This window comes from Lissotriton vulgaris, chromosome 3_1, assembly GCF_964263255.1.
Source record: "Lissotriton vulgaris chromosome 3_1, aLisVul1.2, whole genome shotgun sequence".
NCBI classification, from domain to species: Eukaryota; Metazoa; Chordata; class Amphibia; order Caudata; family Salamandridae; genus Lissotriton; species Lissotriton vulgaris.
In genome coordinates, this window is record NC_141689.1 from 1,812,696,464 (window position 1) to 1,812,715,817 (window position 19,354).

At 45.3% G+C, this 19,354-nt stretch overlaps 1 protein-coding gene across 4 annotated transcripts in view; it reads left to right on the top strand.

The window, feature by feature from the left end:
- Positions 1-367: 367 nt before the first annotated feature.
- The window catches only part of LOC147728480 (protein ECT2-like), an 88,424-nt gene continuing 69,437 nt past the window's right edge, over positions 368-19,354 (top strand). For 3 of the 4 annotated variants that reach the window (XR_015309561.1, XM_086963291.1, XM_086963289.1), the window contains exons 1-5: positions 368-828; positions 986-1,069; positions 10,461-10,542; positions 11,564-11,642; positions 16,965-17,084. Coding sequence is in view for 3 of the 4 variants with exons in the window: in XM_086963291.1 (XP_086819417.1) it covers positions 10,538-10,542; positions 11,564-11,642; positions 16,965-17,084 (204 nt within the window). In the remaining variant the exon portion in view is untranslated. The remainder of the gene's footprint in view (positions 829-985; positions 1,070-10,460; positions 10,543-11,563; positions 11,643-16,964; positions 17,085-19,354) is intronic. The other variant, XM_086963290.1, reaches the window with a different exon arrangement.

The window sequence follows — 19,354 nt, forward strand, 5'->3', positions numbered from 1 at the left end:
CCACCACATCCACCACCACATCCACCCCACATCCACCACCATCACCACCACATCCACCATTACCACCACCACCACCACATCCACCACCACCACATCTATATGTGTGTGGCTCTGTGTGTGTGTAGGTGCAAATGCAATGTTCTTGGATTTTCGTCACAATAAAATACACTGAACATAATCTTCACAAAAGTTATTTACAAATGTTTAAGCTATTGCCATTATAAATTACAATAACTTTTATTTAAGCATTAATTATTTACAAAATTAAAAGCCATTGTTATTTGTAATATCAAGACATCTAAGTCACGTAAATACAACACACATTGCATTACAAATGCTATAGGTGTCACATTTGCAAAAGTTAGAACTATTGGCATTGTAACTGACAAACCTATTAATTTTGCTACTTTCAAAACCAACACATAAATAAAAAAAGTGTCATTTACAATACCAATAGCTCAAACTTTCCTAATGCGAGACCTATTGCATTTCCAATGCTTGTTTAAATGTCCCACGTCGAAAGTACGTTTACGTCCTGCATTTCTTCGCTTTTGGATTGGCTAACTCCTGCTCAGCAGCCAATCAGCACTACTGACGTTGCACCAATGAAGAGGACAGCAATACAGAAGGCAGGAAGTGCCGCGAAATCTGGAGCATAAAGCTTCTGAATTCCATTTACTTTTTGGGGTATGTGGCTTTCTTCACTGCTGCCCTGTCGAGGTTCTCCTGGTCCGAGATCTACATTTTTTTCCCTCGCTGTGAAGAATTCTTCTGCTGATTCAGACTGGTGCTCTCCTGCTGCTGTCTGAAGATTTAAACCACCAACAGGTAAGTTTAAAGTGCTTTCATTTCTTTCTATTTGCAGCGTTCGTGCAAATATTCTTTCCATGCGTCTTAGAAACTATTTTTCCCTTGCTTGTTCATTATTTGTTTAAAGCCTGTGCTAAAGCATTCAGAAACGTTCTGCTATTATTTTAAAATGTAGATTCTGACCCACTCTGGCAGCCTTTCCGAAGGCCTGGACCGGCCGTGCTGCTCTGTCACTTCTCATCATCGGATTGTTGATCTCGTGAGTATCTCGTTGTCTTTTGGTGTATGTTATAGTGTTTGCTTATATTTCCGTTTTCTAGCTCGGTGCGCAAGTAGTATGCTCGGTTCAGGTTTTTCCTTTGCACTCTGGGACTTGTAGTCTTTGCTTTAAAATAGAATGAACAGGTCAACTCACATAATATACACAAGCCGAACTGGGTAAGAGGTTCAGTCGAGGGACCTCAGAAACTGGAGGAATGCATTTATTTAGTGCACAGCTCATGTGATTTGCATTGTATAGCTTCTTAGTGATACCCCCCCCCCCCCGGATATTTCGGCATAGATTGCATTCCCTGTCCTGTGCATGTAGGACTGGCATGTATACATGTATTCAAATTAAGTTTTGGCAACAAGTTTGCCATTACAGGTCTTCCTCTTCAGTAAGTTTAGCTGTGCATGTGACGATTAATCCACGCCTGGCTTTGCATGCTGGGACTTGAAGGTCCTTTATCATCCTAATATGAAATGTAAAACTAAGTAATCTAGAAAAATAAAGCCCGAAACTGGTTCATTGTCTTAACAAGGGTTGCCCCATTGGAAAGCTGTCATTGTGCACTATCGGTGTTACTTCTTCCAACATAGCAGACTGTGATTCTTTTCTCACCCCCGCCCCCCTTCCCCCCCCCCTGCGCAGTGGTATCGTTCCATGTCTCCGTCTGCAATCAGTTACAGTCATTGTGAGTCGTCCTACTGGATTGGTTCTAACTATATATCTGATTTTCTATATTAGAAACACAGTAGGAATAAGCATTTACCTGCTCTCTGTGAGTAGTACGCTCAGTGTGTGGAATGCTGTTAAGCCGGACCATGACCGTAAAAAAAATGCATGACCATCTACTAAAAAGGAAAAAAAATGATGTACCTTTTGCACCTTAGAAAGATCTCTGCTCCCAGTTGAGTATGGGTAAGTAAATTCACACCCAACAAAAGCCGTAGACTTTCAAACCTACCCTATTCGCTACCTTAAACCCGATCTCCCAATGAGCAAACCCATCCACATTGCCAGTGCCGGATAAGCACTACTTGTAATTTCAAGCTTTCTAATCATGTTGAGGCTCTTCAAGTAAACCTTGCCACAGGCTTGCTTTGTGCCTCATGACTGTTATGCAAGTAATATATCTTCCAATCACCTTTTAGAAGTCTCACTTGATCCACCCACTACTAAAATACTCTATGCAGTGCCCTGATCAGCTACCCGGAGTTCTAGAGTCTATGTATTTATTTTTTGTGGGTGCTCTTTACTTAAAAACACCACCTATATGATGTAACAAATTGTTGTGTTCATGGCTTGAGGTGGGAGCTGTTCTGTTCAGATGCACTTTCTATTGGAAATGACATTCGTTTGCTATTAACTTTGGTGCCATTTGACAAATACTCACAGTCCAGAACATACTTTTCATTGATCAATTGTTGTAAGCGGTGGTTGGGTAGCTACCAGGATGTTAATAATGCATAGCAGCAAGTGCATGAAAGTGTTTTCAGGACCCTCGTATGTATTTGGTATGGGAAAGCTGGGAAAGAGTTGGCGGTAGAGTTGAACGTGTGCTATTAATATCTTACAAGTGGATTCCGCCGTCTCAGGTTGCTGGTTCTCTGCATTCTACTGTGCTCTCTGTGTAAGGGGAAGGACGGAGAATGGAAGCCCTCTCACTGAGGCTGTCTCTTGTTATCACAAAAGTAGCCAAACGCGTCGTTTTTGTACAATGCTGCAGAATTCTCGCTGTGTTGTAGGTATTATCCTTCTGTGGGTGCACTCTTTACCTGAATCCTTAATGTATTTAAAATCTATGGACGCATATGAAGGAGGCGGGGGCTACAATGCAATGTTTTCAAGAGCATAGGTGAAATTGTGTAACATAGTTTAAGAGCAACCTGTTTATGTACTTTACCAAAAAAGAACCTGGAGTCTAAACCTGTTTCCGTTGTACTGTGGCCCTCAAGAAGGGAGTATCTTCATCAGGAAACATGGCATTAATTAATAAAAAGAAAATGCTAAAACTTCAAATTCTTTCATGCAGAGGTTGTCACATTTGAATACTGCTGTCCAAGGGTGCCCCTCAAATAATGCTCTACTAAGTTCTGTTAAGTTGATTACTATCGCCAAATTATCATAAAGGCCACAGAGGCAAAGTATAAAACTGTACTTGTGCTAGATGCCAGCAGAAATGGTGCTCGTGGTCATTTTTGCAAATAACTATTAGGTGTACGATTCTAGGCTTGCTGGAGCAGTGCGAGAAACTTTCCACTGATACTCATGAGAGGAGTTGGTGATCTTTCTCATCACTTCTTTAACCAGATAGGGTAGGCTGCAATGCGGATGTCAGGAACTGTATGTCCGGGATGACTCTCTTTTACCAATCTGCCACATGTCAATGATATTGCAGAGGAAGATTGCTTGGTCCTGATCACGGTGCAGGCTCTCTTTATCCTGCAAACTGTTCATCCATTGAAAGCACACGATAGCCAGGAGCTCTTCGTCGATTAAGAAACTTGGACACCTTAATAGATTTGGTTTGGGGTCTTCAGGTGACATTCTTTTTAGGGAATCTGGCTAACTCACGTTTGGCTCCAGGAATCATCAAACGGCTCTGACCAATCCTTATCACTGCGGCTAAGGAGGTGGGAATGACTTAACTACTTTGTGTTCCACAAAAAAGTGGACTAGTCATGCCAGATTCCTCAAAGTATTTGTGCCTGTTGCTATACATTTAGCGAATGTTATTGGATGGCAATTGCAGGCCCTCCGATGACCTTGCTTGCAGATTCTATGTATCTGCAGCTCTACTTTGTCTCTGGTATCTGGCACTCGTTGATGGTATCCTATCTACTTCAACATTTCCTGTTGATACGACCGTTTTTTCCTTTCCTCAACAGCAGATGAAATAAACCTAGGCATTTGTAGTTACCCTAATATTGTTTTGCAGCCAAACTCAAACTGTTGGGTAAATAAAGTGCAACATCTTGAACTCTACATCTACCTTCTTAAAAAACCATCTGCATTTGAAAAGCTTATCCTGTGTTTTAAAAGACCAATGTATTGAGCTGTGGTATGGTGTTCTACTGCCACATTTCTGTAGCCACAAGCAAGCCGCACTGTGATATCCATCTGCTGTCACTTTCAGAAGTCTCACTGTAGGGATTTTCATTTCAATTAGCCAGTAGCCGAGTTGTATACAAGCATGCATGCCGGGGGCCCATGGTGATAGTTTGTGTTCTTTTTTTCTTTTTTCTTTCTGTGTGTGGTGCAAACAAATATTTTAAAAGGACCAAAACAAATGAACACACTAGGTGACATTTCCACGCATTGTGCTCTTTACTTTCATCAGTAAAAGTGATTGGATTGTTTATGGGTGGTGAGATGGTAAAATGGTCTTTTAAATTATGCCGTTTCAGAGGTACACTCCTAACAATGCTCTGAACCGGCCTGGAATTTCTCCCTGTGCTGTTTTTGTGCTATACATTTTCAGTAGCATTTTACATCTTCTTTGTGAGCAACACAAACTATTTCAACTAGCATTTTGTGACCGTATCCCTCCCCCCTCCCTGGCTCTAGCGCATCATAGGCTAGAATTGGCACTGTATATTTCAATTGCGGTCAGCATGAGGGGATGACTGCCTTAAACTGTGGTACCACCCCAAGCCCCCATCACCCACCCCATCCCCCTCTCTTCGCGTAGCCTCAGCAACTCATCACAGCATGTACATATAGAGTGGTAGTGCATCTGGGGCTTCCTCTAAGAGTCTGGTGAGCATTGCCAGCCATGCCTACAAGTCGTCCACAAGTTTGTCAATGCGTGTTTTGCGCATGTGGCTCTCCTCGGCGTTTGCCCATCCAGCCATATCTCTCATCCAGTCTTTCATGGCTGGGGACAACGAGCGGATAGCGATTCTCTACTTGGCCGGACCAGGCACAGCAGAAGGAACCCTCAACTGAGTTTTTCTTTTTACATTTTTCTATTTATTATTATAGATCAGCCCTAACCAGCATTGACTCTCCGCCCTAGGAATAGCCCACCACGTGATGGTGTTCAGAGACTTGAGGGTTGCCTCCCAGTTATCCGCAAGCTTCGGGCACCCCTAAAATGTATCCAGGAAGCCTGTCCTGTTCCCAGGGCAGCAGGGCCAGGAAGAGGGCGGGAAGGGGGTGATCCCGGGTATATAGCATGCCCAGTGTGAGGTATACCTGGTGCACCGCATTAAACTAAAGTAGTGTGAGGGGCACCTGTCTGTACTTGTCCAAAGTGTTGGGACAAGCTGTGAAGTTGGCAAATCCCATGCCAGTCTCACAGACAAGAGTATCTAAGTCAGGGGACCTGGTTAGGCCAGAGTCCCAAGGAACTCCCAAAGTAAATGCACCCAGATTCTTGGGGGCACTCCCACCACCTGGGGGATTACTACTAGTAGTAACAGGAGGGTGGGAAGTTTTACTTGGGGGTATGTTCTCCTTATTGTTGTTGGCCCTTGGGCAACTGCTGTCAGTTTTGTAATGGCCTACCTGTTTGCAGGTATGACAATAAGGTTTCTTTTGGGAATTGGAAGGATTTTGGGACCCACCCTTTTCAGAGCATTTTTGGGGCCCTGTGGTTTGATCAGAAGATTTATTCCCACCCTTCTCTTGAAGCTTGGTTGATTCTTTCTTTTGGTCACCACCCTGGTTCTTAGGCCTAATCATGGTTCTGACCCATTTGTCTGCCCTCTTACCCAATTCTTGTGGAGAGGTCAGATCAGAGTCTACCAGATGCTGGTGTAATAACTGGTTCTGACAATTATTTAAGACTTGCTCTCTCATAATAAGATTATACAATCCTGTGAAGTCAGTAACTTTACTACACAATAGCCAGCATTCTAGAGCCTTAGTGGCACAATCAACAAAGTCAGCCCAATCCTTAGACTGAGTTTTCTGGGTGTCTCTGAACAGCAACCTGTAATGCTCAGTTGTTAAGCCAAACCCATCAACCAGTGTATTTTTCAGGACTTGGTAATTGTTCGCATCCTCAGATCTAGTAGTGAGGAGCTTATCTCTACCTTTACCTTCAAAGGAGAGCTACAGTATAGCTGCCCACTGACTCTGGGGGATGCACTGGACAGTGCAGGCCCTCTCCAAAGCAGTCATCAATTTGTGGATGTCACCCCCTTGTTTAAAGGGGGGTATTATTTTACTCGGGTGTCTAGTATCAAAACTCCTGTAGTTATCTCTAGGGATAATGCTGCCACCAGTGGGGTCTGCCCCACTCAATTTCTGCTCTCTAGCAAAGGCAAGTCTTTCCTTGGCAAGGGCAAGTTCTTCCCTTTCAATCCTCAGATTGACTTCCCTCATCTTAGCTTCATTCTCTCCTCTGAGGGGATGTCATCCCTCTGTGAGAAGATGCCTGAGAGTCATTGGTACGAATGGATCTGTTAGAACCTCTGGAGAGAGACCTAACTCGTCCATTCCCAATGTTAAGCCTGCCTGAGAGTGGGCCTGGGGGTCCCCTAGTTCCATTCTCATGCCTGCTTAAGTTGGTCCTGGTGAGCCTACTGACTACTACCTGACCTTTGTCTGCCTCATCCCCTGACAACTCCTGATCCTCTTCCTCCTCTTCACTTCCTGTTCCATTGAGGTTGAGGTCAGGGTCCCCAAGGGTTCCCTCTAAGGGGGGCATACTCCCATCTGGATTAGGGGGGCCTGTGTTGGAAGCCCTCCTGGAATCCTAAGTCTCTAAGAGACCTATCAGAAAAGGAGTGGTAGGGTTAGAACCCTGTTTAGCTTCCTGGAGGTACACAGTTGTCTCATCTCCTGGAAGCTAAGAGCTGCATATCTTAACATGACCTGTGGAGGGTCAATGACCACTAGGGGAGTCTGTGAAGATTCTCCTTGGTCAGACATGCTTTCTAGTGAGGTGTAAGTGGTGCACTTACCTACACTATTTGTTTACCTGCTGATCCCTTGCTAAGAGTTGTAGTCGGGGTGTGCTAAGCCCTGTTACACTACAACAGCTGGTTCAGTAGAACTCAGAGTATTCTAAGCTAAGTTATATGTACCTGGGTACTTATGTGAGCTTTCAAGTGATATTCTTAGGATACGTGCGAGGTACGTGCGAGGTAAAACAACAGCAAGCTCAAATCCCAACCGCTGCACACCAATGTGAGAGGTTGGCCTGATATGTAGTGCTCACTATTCTAGCCTCTTAGCAGCTATGGAACGTCCAGCTCCAGTGCTGAACGTTCCATTGCGCAGGTGAGGTTCGAACGTCCAACGGCCGACGGCAGCACTCCTGAGGTAGTGGTGCCGTCGGCCGTTGGAATAGGCGCAGCACCTAAGAGGCTAGTGATCACTGTGTATCATACCAAACGACCCTTATTGATTGGTTGTAAGTCAACCTTATAGACCAGCTATCCTAGTAGCGTGGCTTACAGCAAACCGCGATGCTTAGTTGGTGCCTGCGGGTGCAGGGTGGCTACTCCTTAGCCACAAGGGAGAGTCTTCAGAAAGTATCAAGAGTTCCTTTTCGTGGAAAGTAGTTCAAGATTCAGAATTGGGAAGGGGGCCCGCTCCTACCTTTTTATTCTAAGAAAAGGGGCTGGCACGCGACTAGGTCCTGCCCATGGGTGGGACCAGGAGGGGGGTGGTTAGACCCCTCTCCCTTGTCCGGACTTTCCCCAGCTCCGGGGATGGTGTGCCCCTGGAACTGGTTTGAGCCGGCATATGCATAGTGAGCGCCGGGGTGCCACGTGCAATCACCTTCCTCTCAGCCCTGCCTACCTGGAATACACAAAACCCTGTCTGGGATGGTGCTAGCACCGCCCCTGACAGGAAACCCTTTGTCCAAACTCTCCTCGCTGGAAGGACTCCCAGCATCAGGAGATCAGACTTGTGTCTGTGGTGGCAGCATCCATTTTGTGATGCTGAGGCTCGAGTTAACTTTAACCGGGTTCACAGTTAAACACATGTCGGGTCCCTCTAGAAGGGTGGAATGCTAACCCCGTCACCAGAATTGGCGAGGGGTTAGTATTCCAATTCGTATGACACCTTACTCGACATGTTTTGATAAAGCGATACCAAAGTTGGCAAATAACCGCGAGGATTATAAAGCACTTGAGAGTATATGGTATGCGTTATCATATTTTTCGACTGATGTGCCCTGGGTCCTTGCTAACCAGGCTCCAGTGCCTTCCATAAAACAAGGTAAAATAGCCTAATTGTAACACAATTGGCATACACTTTGGTGCCCCTGTATTACCCAAGTTAGTGGTACCGCTGGTGCCTAGAGCATGGGTACCAAAAAGGGTCCCTAAGGGCTGCAGCATTAGGTCATCCTTACCGACTGCATCTCATAGTGCAAACCATGAGTGGAAACACAACATGGCACATGTGTGCCATGCCAAAGCCACTGCATGTAGTAAATGTAAGTCACCCCTACAGCAGGCCTTGTAGCCCTGAAGGAGGGTGCATTGTTACATGTGAGGGCATATCTGCATGTGAAGATATGCCCCTGTGCTGTTGGTTCCAATTACTTGATGGTACTAGTAAGTAGGGAAGTGGTCTTAGGTATATGTTCTGGGCACTGGTCATGGGTCCCCTAGCTACATGATGGCTTTACAGAATCCTGTGGTGTTTGGTATTAAACACCTTGTCTTAATAAAACTGTGCTGTTGCAGCTCCCTTCTCAAGGCTCATCAGAATTAATCATAATCCCCCCTCTTTATATTTAAACGCCTGATCCTAGAGTGCGGTCCACTGGAATAGTCTTTGGTGGATTTATGGTTCATGTCCAAAGCCTTTGTAGCCAACACAATATTTTATAGACCGTTGAAAGAATATTTTTGGTGCTTTCATCTCTGGAATTTAAGCAACTTCTTCATCTAGCTTTGATTGTTCTGCAGCACACGTATTAAGGTTCATGTGGCAGCAAGGCCATTTTCGAAGAAAATGAAACCAGGATATCTTTAGCTAAAATCTGTAATGAGATTTCCTAAGAATTTTAATTTATAATTCATGGAGTTCTGCTTGCTTTAGGATGGAGATTGTAGTTTATTAAAGATGAATGTTTTATCATTTAAGTTCATGCAATCATATGGACTGAAAAGTGACACTAAGTGTCAGTGAATTCAGACATTGTCTGAGTCCCTTCTTGAAAGGTCGTAATGACCAAGTTATTCTGGGGCCTTCTGAGGTTTGCCTCCATGTAAAGGTCTGAATTTGATACTATCCAGGTTCACACAATTAGTCTTTTTGAAAAACCCAAGCAAGTCTGCTGGAAGTGATGTTTCATACAACAGACCAGGGGGAGGGGGCAGACGTTAAGCTATTATGTTAAATGAAATGGTGGTTGTTACTTATTTGTCATTATTCATTTATCACATGGACAAGAAACAAAAGATGTAAACAAATGGGTTGCAGACTGCCTTATTTTCACCTATGCCAGAGCTATCAATTCCAGGGCCATTTTCAGGACCTATTCTGCAAGAGGAACGCCATAATTGTATTCCTGGTTAGGAGAACCCCATGGTAGCAATACGAATGTTGATTTCTTTGCCATTCCTGCACTCTTCACATCAATTCCTTGGCAGACCCTTGAGTTGGACATGCAGCCCTGCAATAGTTGGCCCAATAAAAAAAGTGGTTATGGAAGAAGTACACTTGTGGAAAAAGATACCTTGCTGTTAAACATGGTTCTTAATCGCATGTTTTAATTTGTGACTTGCACTACTTCCCCAAAAAGGTTGCACTTGGGTTAATGCCTCAATCTAAGCTGAACTTTGGAAAATTAACTCTTCATTGTGTGCTTATTTGTGTTTCAGCCTAGGGGTTGGGGATGTTCAAAACCATGTATGGCCAAAATATGCCACTGTTGGAGAATTAGATTAAGTAAACTAAATCTCCTTAATTAAAAAGCAGTCCTGTGGTCTCATAGTGTGTTTGTATTTGTATTTCTATAGCGCCTTCTACCCAGAGGTCTCGTAGCGATGTATTCATACCGCTGTGGAACCCTTCCTGGCTTTCCTATGATATGTCCACTCCTGGGCACTCCCAAGTGGCTCTTCCTCTAGACCAAGCTTCCCACTTTCTGCCTTCTGTACTAGTCATTCAGGAGAAACGTTTGGTGTAATAGTCCTGAGGGTTGCAGCCAGTGCTGTGCATGCATAATGCTTAAAGCATATTTTGGTGACTTTGCTTGCTTTTAGAAAATTCATGCATCTGGAGCAAGGGCAACTAGAAAAAGGTTTCTTTTTTTTTTGGGATCTCAACTCTAGAAATTACACTATATGAAAACTAGGCTTGGGTATTTCCTCCCAACTACATAGTCCTGTTAAGAGAAAAACATGCTTGCTCTATTTATTTTAGTGAATATTTTCTCATTTGTACTTAAACACCTATTTTCTGTATTTAGACCTAAAGAAGCATACAACTGATGACAACCCTGATAAAGTTACTTTGGAAAAAGCAATTGAATCTTTAAAAGAGGATATGACGTAAGTAAAATTTCTTTTACAGAAAACGTGAGACGTGGAAAGGCACCTGCAAAGCAGCTCTACAGATCTTTGCCTTTTGTATAACATTTTGGTATGTCTGTGCCTCTTATAGTTTACCTTCGAATTAGGAGCTTTTTTGTTCCCTCAGTTTGTCTGGATGTGTGCATTCGAAGTGGAGGGACATATAACAGTCTGTTTCCTATGCTTTAACTTTGCACTAAATAGTAAGGTTGAGTATACCTACAAATGCATCTCGCCAGTGGCAGCTGAATGAGAGTTTGATGAAATGAAAAACCTTTAAGATCTAGTATTTGTTGCCAGATCTCAAACTTTTGGGAGCGCAGATCTCCCGGTGTTTGTGGATGGGAGCAGCCAACCCAGACAACTTTCATTCATAATTCTGTCCTGGGCACAGATCCAGTGGAGAAAAACATTCACTGGCATTTTCCTTTAAACGGGAGTGGTATGTTTCAAAGTGGGGGCTTTTGGAGGTAGGCCTGCAATCTTAACCACAACTTTCCTTTAGACCTATGATGGCTAGCTCAGTCATTAACATGTTCAGGCCTAGTATGGACCCTGCAAGCAGTGTGACCATTGAATATGACCTTTTCAGTGTTCGAACCACATATTTAACATGAACATCATAGAATGGCTTGGTAAAAGTATCCTGTATATTTTGACTAGTGGATTAAACCACTAAAAGGTCTTTAATTTCAGATAGTTTTGGTATGTTAGTTGTTCGCTCATACCTGTTGAACACCTCCTGAAACTGTACTTTCAAAATGTATTTCCATCTTACCCACCACTTACCCAATTTAACGCAGAATTCCGGAGCTTCCTCAGCAATACTCGAATGTATTGCCTTAATATGTGTTTAGATACTGAAGGAATGGAGGAAGAAGAATTTAAACCTAGAATTAGTCTCATCTAACGTTAGTGATATACAGTTGTAAAATTAATGCTTTGGAATGCTTCCATTTTAATAGTTTACTATAATCCTTGTTTCATGGTCTCTCTTTAGGCATATTAATGAAGATAAAAGAAAAACGGAAAGTCAAAGGCAAATCTTTGATGTGGTGTATGAAGTAGATGGATGTCCTGTAAGTAATGCTTGTAAAAATGGTCTTAAAATGTTTTTCTGGTGCATGCTAAAGGTTCAAGTCTGGGCATGTAGGAAGCTGGCTCTCTATATAGTGTACCCAAATAAGCTGCACTGTACACAGTCTGGGTATCCCTTAGTGTACAGAGGCTTGCTTTACCGACCCCAAGGTGCTCAATTTGTGCTAGTATGGTCGAGCAGCATTAGGCTTATCAAAGGGAGAGTGTCATTCATTTGTTGCACACAGTAACCAATCTATAAATGAGAACCACTCTATGGAAGTCCCACACCAATTTATAAAAATAACATACATTTTTATATTAATTTAGACCTGATCTAGGAGATTAGAACAGAATTTTTTGAGTTAGCGATTTTCAGAAGGAGTAGCTACAGTGGTTGCAATAGGCAACACAATTTCAAACACAATTTAACATTGAGCTCAATGGGTTTTGTTACTTAAATGCAGTTGATTACTTTTCTAACCACAGGGCTGGATCCTAGATTCAGTCCCGGGACGTAAGCTGAAAACTGTTTAGTAAAAGCGTTTGTTATTGCAGTGATTTTTAAAGAATATAACTGTATTTTTAAAGTTCACACTTAAAAATTTTTCAGTTAAAACCCAGCAATGTTATCCAATGTGAGGAATTTCAGGTCACAGGTAAAGTACGTTCTCGTTACTTTTTGTAAGCCAGTACTGGGATCCTAAGTCCAGCCCTGGGATCTCTACCTAAGACAGGTAAGCAATTACTTTCTGTAGTAGGGGATCTCTGTGTACAGTCATAATCTAGTGAATAGTCCCGGCCATGTGCGTGGACACCGGAGCAATCAAAAATAATCTCTTAAGCTGTCTTCTGTGCAGACCTGCATAGACACTTAAGAGAAAATTAAATACCATAATGCACCCTATACCTGCAAGGCTACACTGTCCAGTACTTCAACTAGAAATTCAAACGATATTCCACCAAAATCACATTTAATACAGTCTGCTAATTTTCACCCATAGAGAAACTTCCCCTTCACAGAATCCTTGGAATGATAGAGAGGAAGCGATGGACAGACATGCCCCATAGGCTGCCATTATCTGTCTGGAAAAGGGATACTGTGCCTTTAAGGAACTCTCCAGAGCCCTCGGTATCCCATGATGCACTGCAAACTCCTTTTACTTTCAGTTCTTTTTTCCGGCTCCTGCTAGCAGGACCCTGGAGCATTGAGCTCTCCCTTTTTGGGTTTAAAATTTGGCACTTTTTAAAGTGTTTAGTGTGTTCACTCAACGTCTGCCTAATCCTTCTTTCATTTGCTGTGCTTTTTTTACCAGTTTTTTGCCACTTTTCTGTCGAAAATGCCTGCATTGTTCGACAGGTGTCCGGAGTGTGCCAGGAAGAAGGCCAAATCATATGTCCACCGAGTGTGCATCCTTTGTCTACCTTCATCTCATGTCATCTGCCAGTCCTTTTCCAAGAGGACCCTGAGGGACAGAGAGAGAATCCGGCTCCAAGGTCTGAAGCAGAGGAGTCTACAGGATGAAGGTGGGTCTGGGCATGGGAGGAATGGATCTGGGTCCTCTGCCCATGCTGCGGCTTCAGGGGGGCTCCCCAGTCAAGAGAAGGCCAGAAAACGGCACATATCTCCGTCGAGAGGATTGACCACTGTGTGCTCCCCGTCGACCCGGGGCTCTGGGTCGAAGCGGCGTCGACCCCAAGAACTAAATAAACGTCAAAGTCGTCGACGTGATAGGTCCAGTCACTGGCGCTCGCCGTCGAGGCGACACCGCCGTTCGCGTCTAGGTCTATTCGACGTCGAGGAAAAGGAGATCGACGTCGAGAACAAGGAGATCGACGTTGAGGGATGTGTCGGTGTCGAAGCATTCGACGTCGAGGAAACGGTCGACGTCCAGAAGGGATAAGTCCACCTCCAAGACTCGGTCCAGGGCAAGGAGGGCTTCCTCGGGCTCGGTGGTCAGCCTGTCCTCTGCTTGTACGAGCCCCCGGTCATGGCGGCGCCGGCGTTCGTCTCGTAGAAGGTCTCCCGCTAGGGCTTCATCGCAAAGGCCTGCAAAGAAGAAGAGTGGTTAGATCCTCCGACTCGGAGTATTCTCAAATCTACTCACCTTCTCGGGCAGGTCGCCTACGCCTCCTCCGTTGCCGCAGAAGAGTTCCACTCCTCCACCTCTTCCTCCACTTCCGAGGACTCTTCCTCTTCCGAAGACGACGACTCCTCTGCCTCCTCCTCATCGTCGTCGTCCTCCTCCTCTTCCACCGCGGCCTCCAAGGTCCATATCGCTGCGGCGCTTCCCTTCACCACCTAAGGGGATGCCACAGCCGAGGACTCCGGCTCTGCCTCCGCAGCGTCCGCTACCGACCAGGCCAGTGGATCGGCCGAGACCTAGGAAGTCCAGATCGCGATCTAGACAAAGACACCGCTCTAGTGGCCGTTCATCTACACGGTCCCGGCGTCGCCATAGAAGAGACAGGTGGAGATCCTGTTGTATGGATTTGTCCAGTGCTCAGGGGTATTCGCCCACTCTGTCTGACTCTCTCCACACGAGAGTATCGCCGGTGGACGATATTGTGTCCTTTTCAAGAGGTGCTACTGCGAGGGGCGGAGAAGCTGGGTATTACCCTGACTGTGGCCACACAGTCTACGTCTGTGATCTTCGAGACCCTTCATAAGTGGCAGCTGTCTCAACACCTGTTGCCCTTGGTGCCAGGGCTGGAAGAACCAGCGATGGAACTTTTTCTGACGCCGACATCAACAAGATCTGCCCCCTCCCGGCTGCAGAAGAAATACAGGGCTCCAGACTCCGATCCGGCGTTCCTCAGATCGGACCCAGTACCGGACTCTGTGATTGTCACTGCGACGAGGAAACAGCACGCTACAGCCCCTTCCTCTACGGTGCCTCCAGACAAAGAGAGCCATATGATGGACTCTGCGGGGCGTAAGGTGTGCTGCACAGATGCGACATCAATGAAGGCCGAAGCTCTCCTGGGTCGGTACGACCGGTCGTTATGGGAGTCCCTGAAGCACCTTTCCATGGAGCGTTATGTGCATATAGGAAATGTCCTACACAGACTTCCTTCTTCCAGATCCCTGTAATTAAGGATTTTTTGGAAGGACTGAAGAAAGTGTTTCCTCCTGTTCGGAGTTCTTATATAACAATTTTCTGTGGGGAGTTGGCATAACCCTGTCCTAGAGTTTCTAATTCCACAAAAAGCAGGATGGTGGAATCCTTCTTTCGTGGAGCAAGTCGAATAGCCCACCTTAGGGATGAGACTATCCTGGTGAAGCAATATGTCTACTGGATAGCTAAATACCCGCCTGTCCTCATGCCAAATGGGCCTCAGGGCAGGGGGTGACATCTCCCAAGTCTGGGAGGGAGGGGGTAAGCTCCGCCTCATTTCAAAGCAGCAGAGGCTTTGACGCCCCTGGCTTTGATATACTAAATCACTAGCCATCCTGCTGGAGGAGGTGTAAACACCTTCCTCCAGAGCAAGCATTGATTCTGGCCTCTGAGAATGGGCTGTCACCTGCAGGCAGGTTCAACTTTTCTGCGGTGGCAGGGTGGACAATACTAGTCATCCAGCACACTAAAGGATTACTAGGTTTCAGGTGGCACCAAGGTGCCCTTTGGGTGCAGGCCATAAAAAGTCCAATACTTAGATCAGTATGGATTTATTGGTTCACTTTCCTACAGGGCTTAAATGTGGTTTATTCATTGGAGCAAATGTTTTCTTTTTTTACTAGATTTAGTTGACCATAAAACTGACAGCAGTGGTAGCAGCACCCTTAAAATGGAGTAATCAATTTGTATCCTTACAAGGCTCTGTAGGAAGCTGGCTCAGTATTTGGTATGGCACTAGGTAGTTACACTGTGCAGGTTCCAGAGATTCCCCCACAAGTGTACAGGGCTCAATGCAAACCCAAGATGTTCTATTAGTGGTAGTGTGGTTGAGCAGCCTTGGGCCTAGACCAGAGGAGTGCAAGACATTTATTGCACACACCTGACCAATAACATCTTCACAATAAGGCAAGTACATTATTAAAGAAAAATACTTTTTAGTTTCAAATGTTGACAGTGCAATTTTTAGAGAGTTCAATGTTATCCTAAGGAGGAAAAGAATGTGATTTTACATGCAAGTACATGACTTACAGTTCCAGTCTGCCGTATCTAAGCTCACAGGGCAAGGGTCAGGTGAGTACCAAAACTGCACCACCAGCGGCACAGGGGTGGCCGGGTGCAGAGATCAAAATCTGAGTTTAGCCCAATGCGTTTCAATGGAGACTGCGGGTGCTTGAAGCCACACTGTTATCAGGTAGGTAAATCTGCTGCAAGGGCCACACTTTGGGGGTAAGAGCAAGCACAGGGGGCACAAAGCGGCACCAAACTAACACCACCACCACCACCAGCAGCACGGGCGCGGCTGTGTGCAAATACAGCGTCTGGCACCCAATGCTTTCCAATGGACAAATAATCTGCAGGCTTCACACCGCAGGTTGCAGAATGGAGACCAGTGATAGCCAAGGTGAGTAGAGCTGTAAGGGGTCATAGGGGCACCATTGATTCAGCTTACCAAGGCCCAGAGTCTGGGGTGCCTTTAGACGTCTCAGTCTTCTTACCGGAGCCGTTTGCCGTCAGGCGGAGCCTCTGTGTTCAGACTGCAGGATTTGTCTTGGGAGTCCAGGATGAGGGAGAGGGTTGGCTGGGGGAGGAGGGGTGGGAGGGGGGTGGTAGGGGTAGGCCAGCCAATGCAGGATTTGAGGTCAGGATCGCTGGGGAACATGACGGAGGGCACCTGTGTCCTTTGTGTTGATTTCTTGGGGACAGAATCAATGTTCTCTGGAGTTGTGGTCTCCAAAGTTAAGCCAGTCTTCCTCTGGTTTCTGGAAGTTGCTGGCTGCAGGATAGGCATCGTCTTCTATTGGGGTCTTTGAAGCTGGAGACAGGCTAGTATGGCTGGGGCCTAGTCAGTAGTCTTCAGGCTCACTGCGTGTCTTCGTCCTTCTTAGGTTGCAGGTTACTAACTTAAAGGTTTGAGGGAGTTTCCTAAATTCTACATTTAGGTGGTGTTTTAAGGGAGTAATGGGGCTAATGGGCCCCTCACTTGAGTTGACTGCGCCCTTCATTTTTGCCACCCTCCTGTGGGAGGGAGCATAGTTGTAGCTCTGATTGAAGGAGTCCCTTGACTATTGGGTATTATTTTTTTGTTGGAGTATCATGTGGCTAAAGATGCTATATTAATAGTTGCAGTTGAATTATTTTCATTGCAGCACAGTATTATTCATTGCATTGTCTTTCTGTACTGTTTTACATTTGTTATTTTTGTAGGCTAATCTCCTGTCCCCTCACCGGTTGTTAGTTCAGCAAATGGAAACCATTGCTCTTGGCGATGACTTTTGTGATCGAGGAGAACAGGTTACATTGTTTCTATTCAATGACTGCCTTGAGGTAAGAATTCGATTTAAATACATTCAGAAATTATCAAACCTTTAGACTGGTGAAACCCAACTTGGCTTCAAGAATATTTTTTGCTTGAATATGTATTTTATGTAACGGAACTAGTGTTAACTATGGTATTTTTAATTTAAGTACATGGCTGTTTCTACTTGTGATGCCCATACATGCCTATGGATGCCACTTGGATTTCTAGGTGCATGTTGCTGAATCTTCCCCACAGAAGAGTGGAGAACTTTCTCTGCATGCTCATATTGGGGATTTAGCTTTTAAACAACTTGCACCATTTGTGTGTATGGTACAGCTGGTTAATAAAAAAAAATGCTAATTAATTGTGATTTTGCAGCAAAATTCTTATCTGGATTAACATGCTGTGCATTGTAAAATGTTTTATTCGATCTGGAATCTTCACGTTAGTCCTTTTCATCCTTGTATTTTGGGTGTCTGTAGTCATTTGGTGCTACTTCCATTCTCAGGCATGTGGGCTGCTGAATTCATATCTGTGCATAGATCGCCGCCTAGTGTTGGGTCCGGATGATTGCACATTGTTGTCCTGGAAGAGTCTTCGAAGTATCACGAGATAGGTGGCTCCTCCCCTGGACTACAGTGCGCATGGGCATCGCCTCCATCCTCAGATTGTATTTTTCCGCCATTGGGTTCGGATGTACTTTCTTGACTCCAGTTTGGAATCGATATTAAACTCTTTGCACAAGGCCAAAAGGCCTTTGGGACGTCTGTATTTTCTCGTTCGGTGCCTATACTTCATCCAGTTCTTCGAACAGGACGTCAAAGGCCGTTTGCCTTTTCGACACCACAGGCCCCAACTACGACGCCGATGGAACGGAGCCCGTTCAAGAGATGCCCCGTCTGCAACTCAAAATACCCTTACCTTGATGTGCACCCTGGTTGCAATAAATGTTTATCCCGGACCACGACGAGGCCAGCTGTATGGCCTGTTCCAAGTTCGTTCGAAGAAGAAGCTTCGAATTCGGCGCGCAGCGCGACAATCGGCGCAAACCTCAACACTGGACTGACGCTGTTGACCCTGATGATCCACACACTACGCCTGATACTCAGTCTTATAATGTCAAGACCTCGCCTACTGAGGACACGGCGGCGTTTAATGCTTTAATTGAAAGGGCGGCCCTTAACCATGACGTTGCAATGCACGCTGAGCCAGTGGAGGAGGACTTTCTATTCGATACTTTCTCCAACTCTGAAAGATCTGTAAAAACATTGCCTATGCTAAAGGGTGTCCTCAAACATGCTACTGACATTTTCAAGGAGACCACAAGGGCAAGGGTTGTAAACCCAAGGATTGAAAGAAAATATAGGCCTGCGCCTGTGGACCCTATGTACATCAAGGGCCAGCTCCCATTGGACTCCCTAGTAGTGGCTAATGCTCGCAAGAGAGCAAACTCTCAAACAAGTGGTGATGCTCCTCCGGACAAAGAATCCAAAATCTTTGAAGCTTCTGGCAAACGGGTAGCAGCTCAAGCGGCTAATATTTGGAGAATCTCAAATACACAGGCCCTATTAGCCAGATATGATAGGGCTCACTACGACACATTAGAACAGCTGATGCAACACCTGCCTGATGCTCATAAAGAGGGAGCAGAATTGCTAATACATAAAGGAAAGTTAATTTCAAATGTATCCATCAAGTGTGCACTCGATGCAGCAGACACAGCAGCTAGAGCCATCAACACTAGTGTAATGCTGAGACGTCATGCCTGGCTCCGCATCTCTGGTTTCAAACCAGAGATCCAACAACTTTGCTCAATCAGCCTGTTAACCCTGACTTTCTTTTTGGTCCTGATGTAGACACGACCCTTGAAAAAATTAAAAAAGACAGACCGCAAAATCCATGGGGGCACTGCATTCACAGCAGTTCAGGGGCAGTTCCTTTCGTCGCTCTGGTAACAGGGGAGCTTCTAGAGGTCAGGCATTGCAGCAAGCCCAATACAACAAGGGGAGCACGCAGAACACCTACAACAAGAATAACAGGGGTGGATATCGTGGGAACAGCACCAAAGGCAGAGGACGTGGAAATAACAATGCCAGATCCTCCGCCACCAATAAACCGTGACGCCTTGTCACTGCCCCTGACCATATAACACCGGTCGGGGGAAGACTCCAGCAGTTCCTGCCAGTCTGGGAAGGCATTACCACAGACAGGTGGGTGAGACAACTTATCCAATACGGCTATTGTCTAGAACTAACCTCCACTCCTCCCAACATACCCCCTAGGCACCGTCCTACAT